At 45.1% G+C, this 17994-nt stretch overlaps 1 protein-coding gene across 1 annotated transcript; it reads right to left on the reverse strand.

Annotated features, from left to right (window-relative positions):
- Window positions 1-720: 720 nt before the first annotated feature.
- On the reverse strand, window positions 721-16507 carry LOC144144877 (glutathione S-transferase 1-like). The gene is made up of 5 exons (XM_077676374.1): window positions 16320-16507; window positions 14960-15018; window positions 6316-6457; window positions 4123-4287; window positions 721-2460 (listed from the first exon to the last, which is right to left on the reverse strand). Exons 1-5 carry the CDS (start codon window positions 16452-16454, stop codon window positions 2320-2322), a joined length of 642 nt encoding a protein of 213 aa, XP_077532500.1. The 5' UTR covers window positions 16455-16507; the 3' UTR covers window positions 721-2319.
- Between the last annotated feature and the right edge of the window lie 1487 nt (window positions 16508-17994).

Genomic DNA, 17994 nt, shown 5'->3' on the forward strand with positions numbered 1-17994 from the left:
ACACGCCTCATGGATGCTGAGAGAGGCACACTGTAATTTTGAAGTTACTCCGGCGTGGCGTCCGCTGGAATGGGTGAACGTGGTAACAGCGAAGGTGTTGTACGCCGAACCTTTCGTGTGTCTGCTGTAGGTCATGCGTCACGCAGGGATAGAAACGGGCTCCCGGACTCTCCCATACAGGGCGCAATGATCTCGCAGGGGCGGGCTCCTCTCCTTCTTGCTATGGTAGGGAGCCTCCCGCGCAGACGTTTGGCTGCCAGTTCGTTTGCACGAACCGTAGAATCTTTACGGTGACGGAAATGCCGTTCCCTTGTTCACGTTCGAGTCGACACAAGAGAACCTCATCTCCGCTGTTTCAGCGGATTTCACATTGGGTGAAACTGGGTTTACTTTTTACAGCACTCCTAACTTGTAATTCCAGGCGAGTTGTCACAGCGTGACGTGCTAGCTTAGTGAAAACCAGTCAGCAATAAACAGCCGGTACCACCACATAATGACGTGAAAGCCGAAGGGTTTGAGAAATTGGCGCAAAACGAGGCTTGAAACTTTCTTCTTGCATTTCTATCGTCCTTGCAGGAGCACTAATTCTAGCAATTGCGTTTCGCTGCTCGTCACCCACGCTAATGCAGCCTCTTTGACGTTCAAGAGGGCTAATTTTGTAAAAATATTCCACATGAACAAATGACACACACAAGGAATCAGTCAACTATTTATTGCTGCCTCCGTAACTATCACTTGAAGTGCAACGGCTTCACGCCGCACGTTTCCTCTGAAAATGCCCTCCACAAAAGCGATGAGATATACTGCCGGGCAGCTCAGTGGTGACGGCTGAGTAGAACATCTGGAGACCCACCTTCTTCCAATGCCACTCCGACGGCTTCCAACAGTAGAAGGTGCCTTTCCCTCCAGTAAGGCAACAGCAAATCTCCTCTACTCGGGATCTGTAGGAACATTACACCGATCACAGTATCTCTCTCTACGGTGACAAAATTTCGAGTTTTCGGTTGTTAATGTGCAAAAATTGCCAGAAAGTGTTTACTTACAACCACAGTTCTCATCTTACAAACGTAGCTAAATCACAAGACCTGCGAAAGCACGACCTTCCACATCCCTCTACGTTTCGACATCGGCGGCTGAATTACCTCATCCTATTTTCTTCCCTTGTGTTTGGCGCGTGGCCCCTAGGAGTCCCACACGATTGGCCATTCCTGTGGTTTACAAGTCGTCGTTTGCTCTCAATTGGCGGCTGAGACCCGAAAAGGGGCGTGAATGCCAGAGAATATAGCAGTGACAAACGCTGCGAACTAGTTTCCGCGGAGCTGAGTCCATTATATTACACGCTGTTTTAATGGCCGTTACCGCGAAAACATAAACTTCAGCTTACTCGTTCCAAGCATTGTCGAGGAGGCCACTTTTGGTGCACTTGTAGTGTCCGAATGTCGCTGCAGCTTGTTAATGCTCCACAAGCGACTGATCGCTTGACAAGTAAAATCAGTGTTCTTCTTTTGCTCCCCACAAAATACATATTTAAAAATCGTCCGGTGTGAGAACAGAACTGTTTTAGAGGTTTCACTCAGCTGTTAGCTCATTTCGCACGTGGCCACAAAGTCATGGCAATAGATTTTCAGACTATTTCTCCGAGTAGCCTCATAACAAACACGAGGAACATCTTTGCAATCCTGTTATTTTTTCAGAATTCTATGACGTGATGTATACCCGAATAATGGTTCCGGCTAGATGTTCACTTTAGTCAAAATAAATACAAACTGCAGATTTGTTTAATTTCAAATAAAAACCCTTCGTAGCACGCCTAACTCAGTTGCGACTCCCAAAGACAGTTCTTGCTGCAAAATATCATCGAGAAACTCAGCTTTCGCTCTGCACGACATCCGCAGTAACGAAATCAGGGTATACTACAAAAAAAGATAGTGTGTTAACTGCAGTTTAGAATTCAAGTGACACAATCAGATGACAACAAAGCAATAGCACGGTCACGTTTCTTGGTGGCGAGCTTCATCGACGGCCTCTAATTGCACGAACAAGGCCCCGTGACGTCATACGAACCCGGCACGAATGCGGCTGATGCGTCACCACTGCTTAATCAGTTTACGTCAATGCCCAGATCAGTAGTTGGAATTTCGCGGTAAGCTTGACATCATGGTTATAGTATCAATGAAGTCTCTCGACTGAATGAAACTTGCGTTCTGTTCACATGGCCTCTTGCGCCAGCAGCGTCACCTTTATCTGTTATGCTACGAAACTCTGGGAGAACTAAACAGTCATCTCGGAAAAGGAAATCGCGCGCATCCGACAAACTCTTCACTTTGAATTCTGGTTCCGCATTCCTTTCATCTGTTTCATCCCCAGTTCGTTAATTTCGGTGAAATATGGCAAGGTAGACTTCATCCGGTCATAGTACTCCTTAACAGCGGGAAACCGGGCGAGGTCGTAGTCAGCGCACTGCAAAAAACAACAGAAGCAGAAAAGACAAATCACCATCATTCCGCATGCAGATGTCATTCCTCAGCTTTCCGGCTTAAAAAATAAAAGTGGTAAAGACACGTGAGCTCTTTTCATGTTGTAGTGAATGCAAAACATGCCACTCTCCGTTTCCACGGCAGTGCAGACCGGGCACTACCGGACCGATCCAGAACTTTAACTTAACCGGGCGATAGGCACCTATCCGGACATAATTCGTACCTAAAAGATACTAAACCACCCTAATTTACCAAAACAATGTGCAGAACTGATCCAAGGTCCAAGGGTGCACCTTTTCAAGAAAAACGTCAAGAAAAAATGGTAGAATTGCTAGGGCTCTAACCCAAGTTGTGTGCGTTAGAAGCCGCAACGCTACCCGCTAGGCCACAGAGGTCAAACAGCAAGCTCTTTTTAGCAGTTGATGAACAAGATTGCGGACGTGTTCATAGCTAACCATTAAACGGCGCGAGGTGTAACAGGCAGCGCCCGACCTGCACTGACTTGCAATTGGAATTTCGTCGAAATTATTGGCGTAAATTGCTGAGCAGGTCCCTCTCATCGTCATCATCATATTTTTTCTTTACTTTTTTTTCCTCCTTTTCACTATATTGCAATCAACCTGGTTAGGCCTGTAGCTAAGCTTAACAATACGTCGGCGCGACACTGATCCTAAAGACGCGCCAAGCAATGTCCGACTCGTAAGTGAAGCCACGGGCACCAGTTGACGACATAAAAGCTGAAAACGTAACGTTAGGCCTAACATCAGGATAGCGCATGGGCCGTCACAACATACCCCAGTTCACCGTAGCCGCTTGCCATCTATGGGAACACACTGTGGCGATCGCAGATTCCAGCATATTTGAAGTGACGGTGCTATTAAATACAGGCTGCCAAATACCCTCATTCGCATCACCAGACAAAGAGGACTTAAGCCTGTTTGTACTTTGCTAGCGGGCTAATTGGTACTTCTGTAATTAGCATGCTCAACTCACTTATGTAAGCCTCAATGCGTGTTTCCAACATACGAATTCTAATCGAAGGCCACAACGCATTCTCTGTCACCTTTACCAAGGTAAAGACATCAATCTGATACAGCGTTCGGGATGAGGGCTCTTCCGCCATTACGGAGGCCTTGTGTTCGAGCCCCATCAAGACTTAAATATTGCCAATTTTCCTTTAAACGTAGTTCCTATATTTGTATTTGCTTTGCAGTGTCGAGCACTTTGTGCACTATTTCTTGATTGCACAGTACATGGGCTTTTTGACCTTCTTTGTCAACTATAGTGCTCGCTATTAGAGGACAGCGACATCAACGTTTGCAAGAAAAATGCTCAACATTTATCAAGTATATAATGGTTGTCCAATGAAGCTGATTGTCGTTTTAAAGGCACTCTTTTTCGTATATTTGTCTAGAATTTTCACACCCACACATTGGAAAATCAACGGAAAGCTTGACATCCCAACTTCGGGTGGCGTTCGTGGAATCACAGGATGCTTTAATCGGCAGCTCGTATTTAAATGGGTTCACTGGTCACAGAAAACTGCACGTTTCCCGCCTGATTTCACTAATATTGAAGCACCGTAGTTAAAACAAACATGGCATCTTTTTTCTTTTGTTCTAGGAAAGCACGTCAAAACAACTACCTCGGTGACTGTGAGTGAAGAGAGAACGGAAATGTCGGCAAGGGTGACAATGTCGCTGGTCAGAAACATCTTTTCGCCAAGAAAGTCGCAGAGCAGATTTAGTGCCTGGACCAGCGGCTTCTCTTCTTCGCTTGTTGGTGGTGGTCCGCCGAAAATCACCGGATACTGTTGTGACAAAAGAGTATACGACAAATGGCCCATTATGAAAAGCCTTTTTTTCTACCCAGAATCACATCCTAAATTTTCGGAGTACTCAAATGTACAGACTTCACATTCCGAAGTGAATCTTCACAAGGTCAATGTATTATATGACACTGGTCGTACAAAATATCTGGGCCCTCGAACTGGCGATGGTGAAGCTAGCCGGCACAAAATATCTAGATTTCCTAAAACATTCTCAACGGACAGCACTGCCACCGTCCGACTAAGGTTTTAAAGTTCAAACAAGCTCATCCCCCGACTGAAAATCTAAAAACACCGCTGAATCTGGAAAAGGCCGGAAGCTATCACAAACGTGTATATGTCACAAACAGCTCGAGAACGACTCGTTTATAAATGAACTCTTTCTGTCCTTTCACCTGTTTAGACGAACTAAAACAATAGGTTTCCGCTTAAAATTATCAACCAATCTTCTTCAACACATCATCTTCTTCATCATATCTTGAACCTGCTGTCAGGCCCTTCTCCATAGTGTCATCAACACTCGTATCGGGTTCACCCCTGGACGTCAGCATCCATCACCAGGGAACCATACAGCCAATGTAGATGAGCAGGAGAGTTTACGGCCGCACCCCTTCACTGATTCGCTCTCGGCTCCCCTTCCTTCTTAGGCACCAACACCATTTTAAGTGTTTCCAATTATTTGCTACATAAAAGACAAAAAAATCCAAATCCAGTATTTTTGCACCCCCTCTATACATTTTAAAGTCCTTTTCTCTCATCACATATCCGCAAACCTTATTATCAACAACTTCTAGCCGATGCCTCCTCTTCACCTGCAACATCTACTAAATCGCACACACCCCTCTCGAACACGAAACGTGCCTACTGCTTCTCCCAAACTACAGCAGATGTTCATTATATCGTTTGGCATTTCCCCAGATTCCCTCGATACCGCAGTATCCCAGCGCCTCCTCTCGATACTACTGGCCCTATCGACCCACACACTTTAGACACTAACGCACTCGCCCAAACAGCCCATTTTTCTACTAAAGGGGCTGTAAGGCGTAGGTCTGATCCGGCGCCAGGTACAACCGTCAACACCGCCTTCTTCGACTCTTTGCAAGTCTCTGCGATACCATCCTCTGCTCTTTAAGGCGACCACTGGCTGCAACGTCTCTTCCAACTTTTATCCCCTTCTGTGGCCTAGAGCCATCACTGGGAATAAAACTTGCAACAACGATTTCGCAAGAAATAGGTATATCACTTATGTATTCATTTTCTGCCTTACATTTACGTAATGTCTTGTTCTTGTGCAACAATGGTGACAACTATGAACAGTAACGCCGGACTTGACGCTTTGATTTGGCTGTGGGTATTTAAGACTATTGCGCAGTCTCTGTTTCACTTTGGCCGGATGGCTCAATTGAGTCACAGACAGACAGACAGACAGACAGACAGACAGACAGACAGACAGACAGACAGACAGACACACACACAGACACACAGACAGACAGACAGGCAGACAGACGGACCAAAACTTCTGCGTTTATGTAGCCTAAGAAAGACTATCGTCTTTAAAAATTGAGTGTACTCTAAAGCCTACAGCAGTGCTACACACCCCCACAGCAATACATACGCGGAGAGTTATGTTATACTACGCTTTACAGGCCGTCATTTGTGCTGAGCCTGATCCACTAACGTTAGAAAAACCTGCAAGGCACGTTTAGATCCGCATCATGACACCAAAGAATTAAATTAGGCTTGCTTGGGCACTTACAATCAATCTACAGTAAATTGTTCATTTACTTAAGTGTCCCAATTATTTTAAGGGCAATTTAGCACACAATTTTCACACCAGCAGAGGCTCCAGTCACAATCTGAATACACCAGCAAACGGAAAGAAAACAAATTGGTTCATTCGTATTAAACAACCCCATTATATTTAGGAGAACACTTTAAAAACGACGAAGTTTTTCGAAGCTGCACGCATAAAAGAACTGGGCAGTTAATTTTTGGAGCGTAGTACCTCACCAGCACTGTGTGGCAGGCGCTGAACAGGCTGCCCATGTCAAAATAGAGCAGGCGGTCGACCGTAGCTCTGGAGCGTGCACCGGTCGGGTAAAGCAGGCTATGGGGAACGTACTGGTTTACCATGTACGTCAGCACTGCTCGGCTGAAACACCAGAAACACAAAAATAGTCATTACAAACAGGCAAAATAGCGCCCAATTTCAGATAAAATCCACCCGTAGGTAGTTGGATTACTTCGCTCTATCCTACAAAATTGTTAGTGAAATGCAGGCATAAAGCATTCACCGCTTGCCACAATACTAATGGCGTCAAGGTGATGATTCAGCTAGAATCCCCAGCAGTCTTCTAAAACCTTTCTACGCACCAAGCGCTACTAATCTCAATCTTCAAAACAAACTTATAGAATGGTGATGAGGCAACATTCCTTCATAAGCGTTCGTACTTCTTGCTAAGGCATTTGTAGCCCGAGGACAAAAAAAATTAAAGCGGCTACGGAGTGTTTGTAGTGAGCGCGGATCTTCAGATAGGAAAACACGCATATATATATTTATATAAATGTATATATATATATATATATATATATATATATATATATATATATATATATATATATATATATAGGTATAGGTTCGGATGCCACCCGGCGTGCATTTTTTCACCAATTTCTTTCTGACTCAAAAAATTCTTCATCAGTTTCTATGACCCAACGCATTCCCCCCTTTGCTTTCCGAGGTTTTCTTGACTGCCAAACCTTATTCTGCCTTAATTCACTGAACCCCTCATTTCCCATTTCTGATTCGCTACATGCATAGCGAGGGCCTCTGTTCTGGCAGTCTTGGTGCCAAGGGTAGCTTAAGAGGGTTCAACGCTGGTCGACCACTCTCGACATGTCGTAGACACTCGAGTCACGGCCCGGGGGTTAAAAAGAAGGTCCCCTTCACCCCGAGTAGTCCGAGTGGCGCTGCTACCACCCCCAAGTGCGGGAAACAAAAAAAAATACCTTAACATATATACCCAAGAAAGTGGTGGGGAAACCGCCCCGCCGGTAGCGTAGTGGTTATCGCACCAGACCGGTATTCTGGAGGTCGTGGGTTCGGATCCCACCCGGCGGGCATTTTTTCAGCAATTTCTTTCTGACTCAAAAAATTCTTCATCTGTTTCTTTGACCTAACGCATTCCCCCCTTTGCTTTCCGAGGTTTTCTTGACTGCCAAACCTTATTCTATATATATATATATATATATATATATATTGCACTAACGAAAATTCATCTTCCCCAAAGCACAATTTTGTCGAAACGTTGCCGTCGGTATCAATGTGACGTTCGCGACATAGAAGCGAAAAGGCATTGAAGACATCCGACATGCGGTGCACGTACATGAAGCGCGTCCTTAAAGGGTGCTATGCAGACAAAATAAAAGTTTGTTTTATTCGAAAGGTTTGGTGTTTTACAGTTCCCGAAGCGCTTGTGCGGCAGCAAGTGATGTTTTAATCACTAAGAAATTGATCAATTTACGTTAAAATTTTGATTCTCCTGCCAAATCGCGTGTTTCGTGGCGTCTGTCATGATGTCAACGAAGCGTCTTCAAACGAAATTCAAGTGCGCTCTTCAGTCTGCGGCGGACTGCAGAGCCCTGTTTGCCGTCAGGCCTCAAAGACGACGCCAGAATGCTGCTTCGTACCATTGTCCACCTTTGGTTTGTTTTTGTTACGATAGGTAGTAATTGTTTTGTGAATCATGGGGTATGTTCGGCAGACAGGGTCACGTAAGACAATGTGCCTTACGCCAATCGGCCAGTGTCGTGTGAGACAACCACAAAGCGCCACACTGCTGTGCAGTTTTAACAAGCATTCTGCGCTCAGTAACAGCAACAGTACGCGCTGGTACTTACGTGTTTACGTGTACTTTTGTAACTTCCATTCTTTCCCCCACTGTTCTTACTGCTATAAAATGAATATGCCTTACACTAAGTGAAAAACAGCTCGTTCTGCAAGCTTATAGGACCTGCGTAACTTGCGTTTGCTTTTGCCGGCCTCAGCCAATCGCACAGCTGTGCATATGACGCCTATATGTTCTAGTGCGGGAATGAGTTAGTGACTCGCAAGGTCATTGTCTTCTTTCCTAATTATAGTGCTTATTCGATCGAGTTTTACCTTAAAAGTGGTGTCAGTATGGTTCTAATGAGGCAATCTTTGAATGAACCAAACGTGTTTTGTCTGCATGGCCCCTTTAACGGCCAACAGCACCGAAATTTTACCTCGGACAAATTTATTTTCAACGTACAGTAGGTACCACAGAACCGACTGGGACATGATTGTTAGCCCTGCATAGGGCCTTGTTTATCAGTTAGAAACGTTTAAAATAGTTCCGTCCCTCACGACGCTACACCTGCCGACGGTTGGCGCAACAAGCCATTAGTGCAAGTGACATTTCGGCAGGCCGGACTGCCGCTCACTCACGGGGTGGAAGATCACTTCAGCCTGGCATAAATGTTCGCGCTCTTCTCTTTATAAAAAACCTGACTTTCAAAGGGCTTTTGCGCTGTGCGTGCGCGAATTTGAGCTGAGATCTTTCGTACATTGCAGTCATTTTAGGCACACTATACGGCAATAAGGTTTTGAAGAGGTCGAAATTTGCAATGCAGTTGGTCTTCAACGTCCACGAGAACGGCGTGCTTTTTTTGTTTCTTTTCTTGAATCATCCAGCGATGCAAGCCGAGATGGTCTGCGCAATAGGAAATAGTATAGCCCTTCTACTCTTCTTACTCATCGTCCCCCCCCCCCCCCCCCTATTGTTACTGCCGTAAAAAGAATGTGCACTAAATTTAAGCGCGAATACCTTGTTTTGCGAGCTTATAAATCGCTGTGTAATTTGCGTTGGAGTTTTTCGGCCTCAGCTGATTGCTACCATCTACCTACAACACGTCATAAATTCAGTGCTTAAAATTCGCTGCTGGTTCGCATACCTATTTTCTGTTTTCCCAATTTTACAGCTTGTCTGAGTTAATTTTGCGTTGAAATGTGGTGTCAGTGTTTCTAACGAGGCAGCCTTTCGAATGAATCAAACTTGCACATTGCCTTCGTGACGAAAATGTCTTCAAAGCAAAAATGTGTGCTCATTCTAAAACCCAATTTTTCACCCTTTTTACGCCTGTTTTAGGCGATTACAGTAAATTTGTAGAACCCGATCACCACAGCAATTTTGAAAACTGGATAATTGGGCGTGGACACACTTATAGACCTATTTTACACCTGTTTACAATTGGGGAGTACAAATTTGTGCGAAAAACCGAGTGGTAATTGTAAAATGTAACATAAGTATAAGCACGTATCTTTGTAACCGTTGGCTTTCGAGGCCCAAAATCCTTTTTATCGTTAGCTGCTCTTGAGTGAAGGCTATTTACTAATAAAAGGCCCTAAGGCATTTTACTGAATGCACCATACGGCCCGTGTATTCGTATGCCGAGCACCAGGTCACGAGTTACATTAGCACGGACAGATTTCTCAGGGGCATTACCTAAGGAAGCTTACACTATAAAAGTTTGGTGAGTATAGGCTGCCCACCCGCACACTGCTGCCTACTTGCAAGAACGCTCCAATGATTCAGAGGAACAAATACTTTTGCGCGTACGCCTCATTTACGATCATACAGGTTTATTTTCCGGGCCAGGACTGTAAGCTTAGTCTTTCGAAGCAGCCAGACAAAAGAAGATGAACGAATTCTGAAAGTTCCGTTTCCGGGCCGGGACTGTAAGCTTAGTCTTTCGAAGCAGCCAGACCAAAGAAGATGAACGAATTCTGAAAGTTCCGTTTCCGGGCCGGTACTGTAATGGTGTTTTGAAGCATGCATAGCAAAGTAGGGAACGGGGAAAATCCATTAGTCGACTTTCTGAAAACTGTAGTACGTGGCGGACTTTCTTTTCTTTTTAACGCACCTAAAGCAGAGTAGAACGTTCCACGGCAAGAAAACCGGCAAACAGCCGTTGGTGGGAAACTAAGCGTCAGCGTTAAATTAAGTTTTGTCCGAGCATTGAAGGAAGCGATCAATTCTTGGCGGCCATTAGCGTCGAGGGAAACACATAGAGTTTTCTCACGGAGAATATTATCGGCAACTGAACTTAACTTATTTTTGCTGTGAGCCGGCCATCGCTAAAAGTTCCAGAAATAGTATACGATGATACGAAATATGTGGTTTATTTACTAGCAGTCGCTAGACGCAGCAGTCACACCCCCTAACAAATGAAAAAGCAATTCGCTAAAAGCAAATTAAGGAGCGAACAAGAAACAAAATTACGCTGTTACAACAACAAATGTGTAACTTCCGCCAAATCTGTGTTTATTTTGTTATCCGTATTACGAATGTTCTTTTCCAGACTTTTTTTTAATTTTGGCGTTTGTTTTGGGGGGGATGGGATATAACATGCATATTTTTAGTTGTTTTAGTACATTTTGTAAAATTTATATATTTTTTTTTTTCATTATGTGGTTTCCAGAATTTCTGTTCAAACAATTATCTCCATTTACGCTCCTCAGGAATAAATGCGTTGCTTCCTCCGATCCTGCATATTTTGCTTATACAGGGCATCACACGGTCCTGGCTGTGGGGATACCCGGCAGAGAATGCTGCAAATTACAATATGGGGCGAACCGATGGAGATTTCTTGTATGTGCGCAAGCAAGCCCCTTTTCGTTCATTTTGATCATTGGGCGGGTCTATATAAATCTTGCCTCTCTTGTTTATGAAACTCTGCAACGCCTTTTTCAACTTTTTTCAAAATGTTAAATGCTTGCAGATCGTAGTCAACCACAACATATACTTATATAGATTAGGCGGTCGCAAAGTACCTTTGCCGTAAATTACTGCTCTAAGCCCATTAGATAACTTAGAAACATGCTCAAAAGATTTTTCTCTTTCCCGTCTTGGCGTTCTTCGACCCCTCGGCACCAATGACAGCGGCCGACTTATTCCAGCTGCAGCAATGAGCGCATTCGACAGCCACCTTAAAACGAAAGCGACAAAAGCAAAGCAGAAATGGATGGCATATCTATTGCGACAAGCAAATCCCGCAGTTCCGCTCCGTGCAGGGGATAACAATAGCTTTGGCAGTGCTTCTAGACGCGGAGGAAAGACTGAAACTGTTTATCAGAAATGTTGATGACTATTATAATGATGATGATGATGATCGGTGTTCAATTGCGCAAGGTCAAATAGGGCAAAGAGCACCAAAAGAAGGTTATAGAATGACAGTCGTGTAAACGTGAATACTAAAATCTGCCAGTAGACATAGACGTGATTGATTGATTGATTGAATATGAGGCTTAACGCGCCGACGCTTACACACGCGGTGAGGCGCGCCGTACTGGAGGGCTCCGCATTAATTTGGGCCTCCTGAGGATCTTTAACGTCAACCGAAATCTAGAAATAGGTGTGAAATGAAACAAAAGGCCATGAAAATGGTTGGTGTATAGGGAAAGTTGCGTATGCATGAGAAGAAATGAGGTGCGAAAATTCGGTGTCTGTGATAACCTAAAAAAAAAGCGTTCGATGGAAAACGTGGGGTCGTCTCCTAAAACAGTATGATGGGTATTGGGGAATCTGATGTCTGAAGAGTTTGGGTTTGTGCTTGTTGGTATCGGTGATTGATGTCTTCGTGTAGCGCAAAAAACGAACAATCACGCAAAAACGAGACGGGCACAAGCGTTAGGATTGTAGACTGTTAGCGCTTGTGCCCACCTCCTCTTGCCGTGCTTGTCCGTTTTTTTGCGTTACACGAAGACATTGCCTGTATAGTTGTGGGAAGTGTTTGCATCGTGTTGTGTCAACTGCCTCGCATTTTGTCGGAGGTGTTGTAGACTGCCTTTAAACAGTGGGCGTCTAATTCACCGTAAAGTCGTTCTTTAGAGCGCTGTTCAATACACTTGGAGCTGCGGGTACCGGTTTACGTTCTTCCTCAAGTTTCATCATCATCATCATCATCATCATCACCAGCCTATCTACGCCCACTGCAGGGCAAAGGCCTCTCCCATTATTCTCCAATTATCTCGGTCCTGTGCCAAGTGTGACCAATTTATCCCCGCAAACTTCTTGATTTCATCTGCCCATCTAACTTTCTGCCGCCCCCTGCAACGCTTGCCTTCTCTATGGATCCACTCTGTTACCCTTAATGACCAGCGGTTATCGTGCCTTCGCATTACATGCCCTGCCCACGTCCATTTCTTCTTCTTAATTTCTACTAATATGTATTTAACACCAGTTTGATCCCTGACCCACTCCGCTCTGTTCTTGTCCCTTAATGTTACACCTATCATTTTCCGCTCCATTGCTCGCTGAGTCGTTCTAAATTTAAGTTGAACCTTCTTAGTGAGCCTCCAAGTTTCTGCCCCGTGGGTGAGTACCGGTAAGATGCAGCTGTCATACACTTTCTTCTTCAGCGACAATGGTAGGCTGCTATGCATTATCTGAGAATGTCTGCCGTATGCACCCCACCCCATTCTGATCCTTCTAATTATCTCTGCCTCATGGTTGGGATCTGGGGTCACAACTTGGCCTAAGTAAATATATTCGCTTACCACTTCCACTTCCTCGCCACCTATCTCAAACTACTGTGCTGTCCCGAGGTTATTGATCATTACTTTAGTTTTCTGCATATTAATTTTCAGGCCCACGGTTCTAGTCTGTTCGCCCAGTGCGGAAAGCATGCTTTGCAATTCGTCCCCCGAGTTACTTAGCAAGACAACGTCATCAGCAAATCAGAGGTTACTGAGGTATTCTCCATTAACCCTTACTCCCACCTGTTCCCAATCCAACGTTCTGAATACTTCTTGTAAGCATGCTGTGAATAACATTGGAGAGATTGTGTCTCCTTGTCTGACACCCTTCCTTATAGGTATTTTACTGCTCTCCCTATGGAGGATGATGGTAGCTGTAGACCCATTGTAGATATCCTCTAGTATTCCTACATAATGCTCATCTACCCCCTGGTTCCGTAATGCCTGAATGACTGCTAGGGTTTCGACCGAGTCAAATGCTTTCTCATAATCTATGAAGGCTATATATTGGGGTTCAGTATACTCAGCGCACTTCTCTATCACCTGATTGATCGTGTGAATATGGTCCATTGTTGAATAACCTTTACCGAACCCTGCTTGTTCTTTAGGTTGACTGAAATCTAGGGTTGCAGAGATTCGGTTGTACCTTGTAGACGACTGACAGTAAGCTGATCGGCCTGTAATTTTTCAAGTCCATCATGTCGCCTTTCTTATGGATTAGGATGATGTTCGCGTTCTTCCAAGATTCCGGTACCATTGCGGTCATTAGGCATTGCGTATACAGGTTTGCCAATTTTTCAAGTACAATTTCTCCGCCATCCTTCAAGAAGTCTGCTATTATCTGATCCTCACCAGGTGCTTTGCCCCCTTTCATTTCTTTCAAAGCCTTCCTTACTTCTTCGGTCGTTACTGGTGGGATGTCTATCTCCTGCTGTACAGATGTACAGATCCCTATAGAACTCCTCGGCCACTGTGACTATTTTATCCCTATTAGTGATGACATTGCCTTCCTTATCCTTCAGTGCATACATCTGATTTTTCCCCACGCCAAGACGTCTCTTCACTGCTTTCAGGCTACCTCCGTTCTTTACAGCGTATTTGATCCTCTCCATATTATACTTCCGTATGTCAGCTGTCTTACGCTTATTGATTAACTTCGAGAGCTCGGCTAGTTCTATTCTGTCAGCTGCGGTAGCGATTCTCATGGTTTGGCGTTTCCTGATTAGATCTTTCGTCTCCTGTGAAAGTTTACCAGTATCCTGTCTAGCCATAGTGCCCCCGACTTCTGCTGCACACTCCGTGATAATGCGTGTAGGGTTGTCGCTGGCTTCCTGTGTTGTAAGCTCGGCTTCCTCGTTAAGGGCGGAATATCGGTTCTGCAGCGCGATCCTGAATTCTTCTACTTTACGTCTTACTGTTAGCTCATTTATCGGCTTCTTTCGTACTAGCTTGTTGCGGTCCCTCCTCAAATCTAGCCTAATTCGAGATCTTACCATACGGTGGTCACTACACCTTACCCTTCCGAGCACCCTCAAGCTTAACCTTATGTCTAAGGTGAAAGCGTCTGCCAATGCAACACTGCAGGTGTGCGGCCCTGTAAATGAGCTTTAGGGGTGAAACCCGGGGCTCGGGCTGTCGGCGTTTCGTTTCGTCGTCTCATGTCGTCTCATGTAGTCACGGTGGTAAAACACCGGGACACTCGTTGACGCCTCGCGCTAGAACGTAATGCGTACTAAAAGAGCACACCGGGATCCTCGTTTTCCAATCCCCGCGCTAGAATTCTTCGTGCTTCAAGCAAAGCTGTATACCGCGCATTGTCTGTCTTTCTTCCTCTGTTTGTCTATTCAGCGCAATTTTCGTAATTCATAATGCACCGACTAGCCCAAAAGCACATTTTACTGTATACCTCTACCCCCCTACTTGGCGTTTTTGCCCATGGAGATGGGAAAAAACGCCAAGGCGCCAAGAATACACTTATACACTGCATGGTTCGCCCTTCTTTAGGTTTCACGTTAGCGGAGACAGCCCGGGATTTTTTGTCACAGACGGTAGACACAAAAAACCCGACCAACTCGAGGCTCGAAAACAACAACTTGCCTTTCCCACAGCACGAAACCATCGTCGACGAGCGTAGGCAGGACAGACTGTGGATTTATCTGAACAGACAGAAAGGCGTCAGGTGAATCGCAAAGCGCCAGTCCTCAGTTGGTCAGCGCAAAAAAAAAACTTCAAGAATTAACACAAATATTGTCAGAATTAAAAAAACAGTAAGTGGTTTTTATTGCATTAACGATGACTACTGTTTTTTTCTGCAAGGGCTACTTGGCCATGGAGGGCTATATGTCCCTACATGTAAGCGTTAAGCATGCACTCGCACAAGTACGATGGCTCAATCCTAAACCATACAACCATTTTGTTTTAAGCAGAGGTTGTCCTAACTACGAATCTACAATAACGACTGCTCGTGGTGCAGTTTTTGCCGCATAACAACCGCCAGGCTCCCGAGTTCCTCGTAAGCATGCAGCCCCGCCCTCACGGCTGAAGAAACGGCTGTGGTTGACCGCAATAATAAATACTTTGAAGCGATATGTAAGAAAGTATATTGTAAACCCTTTTAAAATTGTCCACCAGCCGCTGTGCATAACGTTCCCAGTAAGTCCGCAGCCCTGCCCTCCCCGCTAATGGACAGGCTTGTGTTGGACGCTATAACAAATACTGTGAAATGATACCAAAGAAATTAAATCTTAAACTTTTTACGCCTAGATCCTGGAATTATTCAATGCACTGCTTTATTTTTGTTTGGTGAGGGTTTTATTTACTTTTTCTTCCTGTCTGAATGCAACGCGACATAAACTTGAATGGCTTGTATAATGAAAACAGCTTCAGGGTCACCTATCCTTGCTGCCGCATTAGCGAGAAGGACGAAAAAGTCACCAACGTTCTGTACATTCACACAACTTTTAAAAACTGCGTGGATGAGTCCTGCAGGTCTAAGTTACCAAAGTTCCCATCAGCAAGCATTCGCCTTGAATCATCTGCTAACTGTGGAGGCTATGAACTTTTTTCACAATAATGTCACCCTCTGACAGCGTCAATTGCGTCGTAAGAAGTTACCGCCATAAATGAATACACCATTGCAAAAAGTACAATTAATAGGAAAGCTTTACTTAGCACACCATACCACGATTGTGTTCGGTAGCATAATACACAAGATAAAACACAGTTCACTGTGAGCAAGTAAAAAACAGATAAATGGCGTTCACTTTCGAAACGTCATTATTTTACTTGGTCAGTGACCTGCGTGTTATTTTTTGTATACCAAGATTATGATAACGGGCTAATTTTAAAAGTATCCAAAGCAAGGTAAATCAACAACATGCGAACGGATAGCTGAACGCGCTGAAGGTATACCTTCCCTGGCACAACTTTTCCCGAAGTTCACACACGCTGCACTCACCTTGCGGAACTGAGGCGTCATGTGCTCGCCACCCATGACGTTGACAGGAATGAGGTTGAGGCTCAAGTTGAGGTGCCTTGCCACCATACGCACAGCGCGACACGGAGGGCTCGAGTCCATGTGGTACAGATCCATCGGTACCGGGTTGGGGGAAAAGCCTGCTGGCGCTCCCGCAGGCCTTCCTTCTCTAAGTGGTTCCACTTTTGTCTGGACCTTTGGAAAGACGCGCAAGCAAGAGAGCTAGAATGAGGAGTTGTTGTTGTTGCAATTCTTTGTTTCAAAGGGATGGCCATGCGGCCATAATAAGGGAAGAGGGGGAAGAGGCGGGGAGGAGTAGCCGAGTAGCACAAATGGTGGGTCCTTGAACGCCATAGAAGAGATCACTGCCGTCAGCAGAGCCAGGCTAGGGTTTTTGGGATCGTGTGATCGAGTGCAGTCAATTCAACTGTTACGAGCGGGGAAGGTCCCGGTTTACACTAACCTCGAGAGACCACTCTCTAGGCCGAACACCCCAGAGGGCTGTAAGAAAATTAGCGTCTTCGAAAGGGGGGTCGTCTTGAGCGGAATCACGTGGCAAAGCGTTGACAAGTATTGGGCGGTACAAGGAAAATGCGGCGCAGTGCCAGATTAAGCGGTTGAGGGTGGCGAACACTGCCGTTTCACAACAGGGGCAGTAAGGAGGTGGAGATCTTGCCGGGTGAATTCATTTTATCATGATGTGGGGTGTGAGGGCTGCATTTACAATAGTTTTGTTGATGAAAATTTCCGCAGAGCGAGGCATCGGAGGAGCCAGAGCCAGGTAGCCAGCGGGAGTAACGGACGCAAGGCGTACCTTCCGAGCATGTCATGCGCGGTAAAGTTGAAGGCGAGGGTCAGGAGAGGGGCGCAACGCGTCGTCGGTCGTCCAGGGGAGGGGTACTAGTGAGACACTCCTTGCTGCATCGTGTGCAGCCTGGTTGCCCCCATCCGAGTCCGTGTGACCCGGCACCCATGCCAATCGGGCAGTGGTCCGATTGCGAGCCAGAATGGCGATCACGTGTGTGTTGGATTTCGTGCACAGTTGGGTGATGACTATTCACCTCACAAGAGATTTAACAACAGATTTATTAACTCACCAGAATAGTTTTTCCCTCTCTGAAGCGTCGATAAGACAGACACCTTATGCCGTCGTACCGAAAAAAAATTTTAAAAATTCTGGCACAACTTCTGGAACCTTTTACAGCGAAGCCGCTAACTTCTCATTGGTGGTGCTTTCTAAGGCGAACTTTCTATGTCTCTCCTGAGATGGTATCAGAAAAAGACGCACTGCATGAAAGCCAACTTTAGCAAAGGGAGGGCACGCGATGATGATGATGATGATGATGATGATGCTGATGAAGAGGAAGCGCAAACCTTCTAAAAATTCGCTGCACGAGAGCCAACCTTATATAATAGGGTGGTGCATTATTATTATTATTATTATTATTATTATTATTATTATTATTATTATTATTATTATTATTATTATTAACCAGATATTGCCTCCGGGGATTATTTTACCGAAAATTTTAATGTTTACCGCAGTGACCGGGACTGTACAAAAGGTAAACGTTTTGGTGGGGGTGTTCTCATAGCTGTGGATCGTTCTATTACTTCCTTGAGGCACAGTGATATCGAAACTGTGGATGAATCTGTA

This window comes from Haemaphysalis longicornis, unplaced genomic scaffold, assembly GCF_048455015.1.
Source record: "Haemaphysalis longicornis isolate Haplotype H1 unplaced genomic scaffold, Haemaphysalis longicornis Haplotype H1 scaffold_7, whole genome shotgun sequence".
Lineage (NCBI taxonomy): Eukaryota > Metazoa > Arthropoda > Arachnida > Ixodida > Ixodidae > Haemaphysalis > Haemaphysalis longicornis.

Bases quoted from the DNA above. Each gene is read 5' to 3' on its own strand.
- LOC144144877 (XM_077676374.1), bottom strand. From the start codon at position 16,454: ATGGATCTGTACCACATGGACTCGAGCCCTCCGTGTCGCGCTGTGCGT. The intron at 4,288-6,315 runs GTGAGGTACTAC...TTGTCACAACAG, and splicing joins GCGCCTGCCACACAGTGCTG to TATCCGGTGATTTTCGGCGG. The intron at 2,461-4,122 runs GTAGTTGTTTTG...TGTTTTTTGCAG, and splicing joins CTTCACTCACAGTCACCGAG to TGCGCTGACTACGACCTCGC.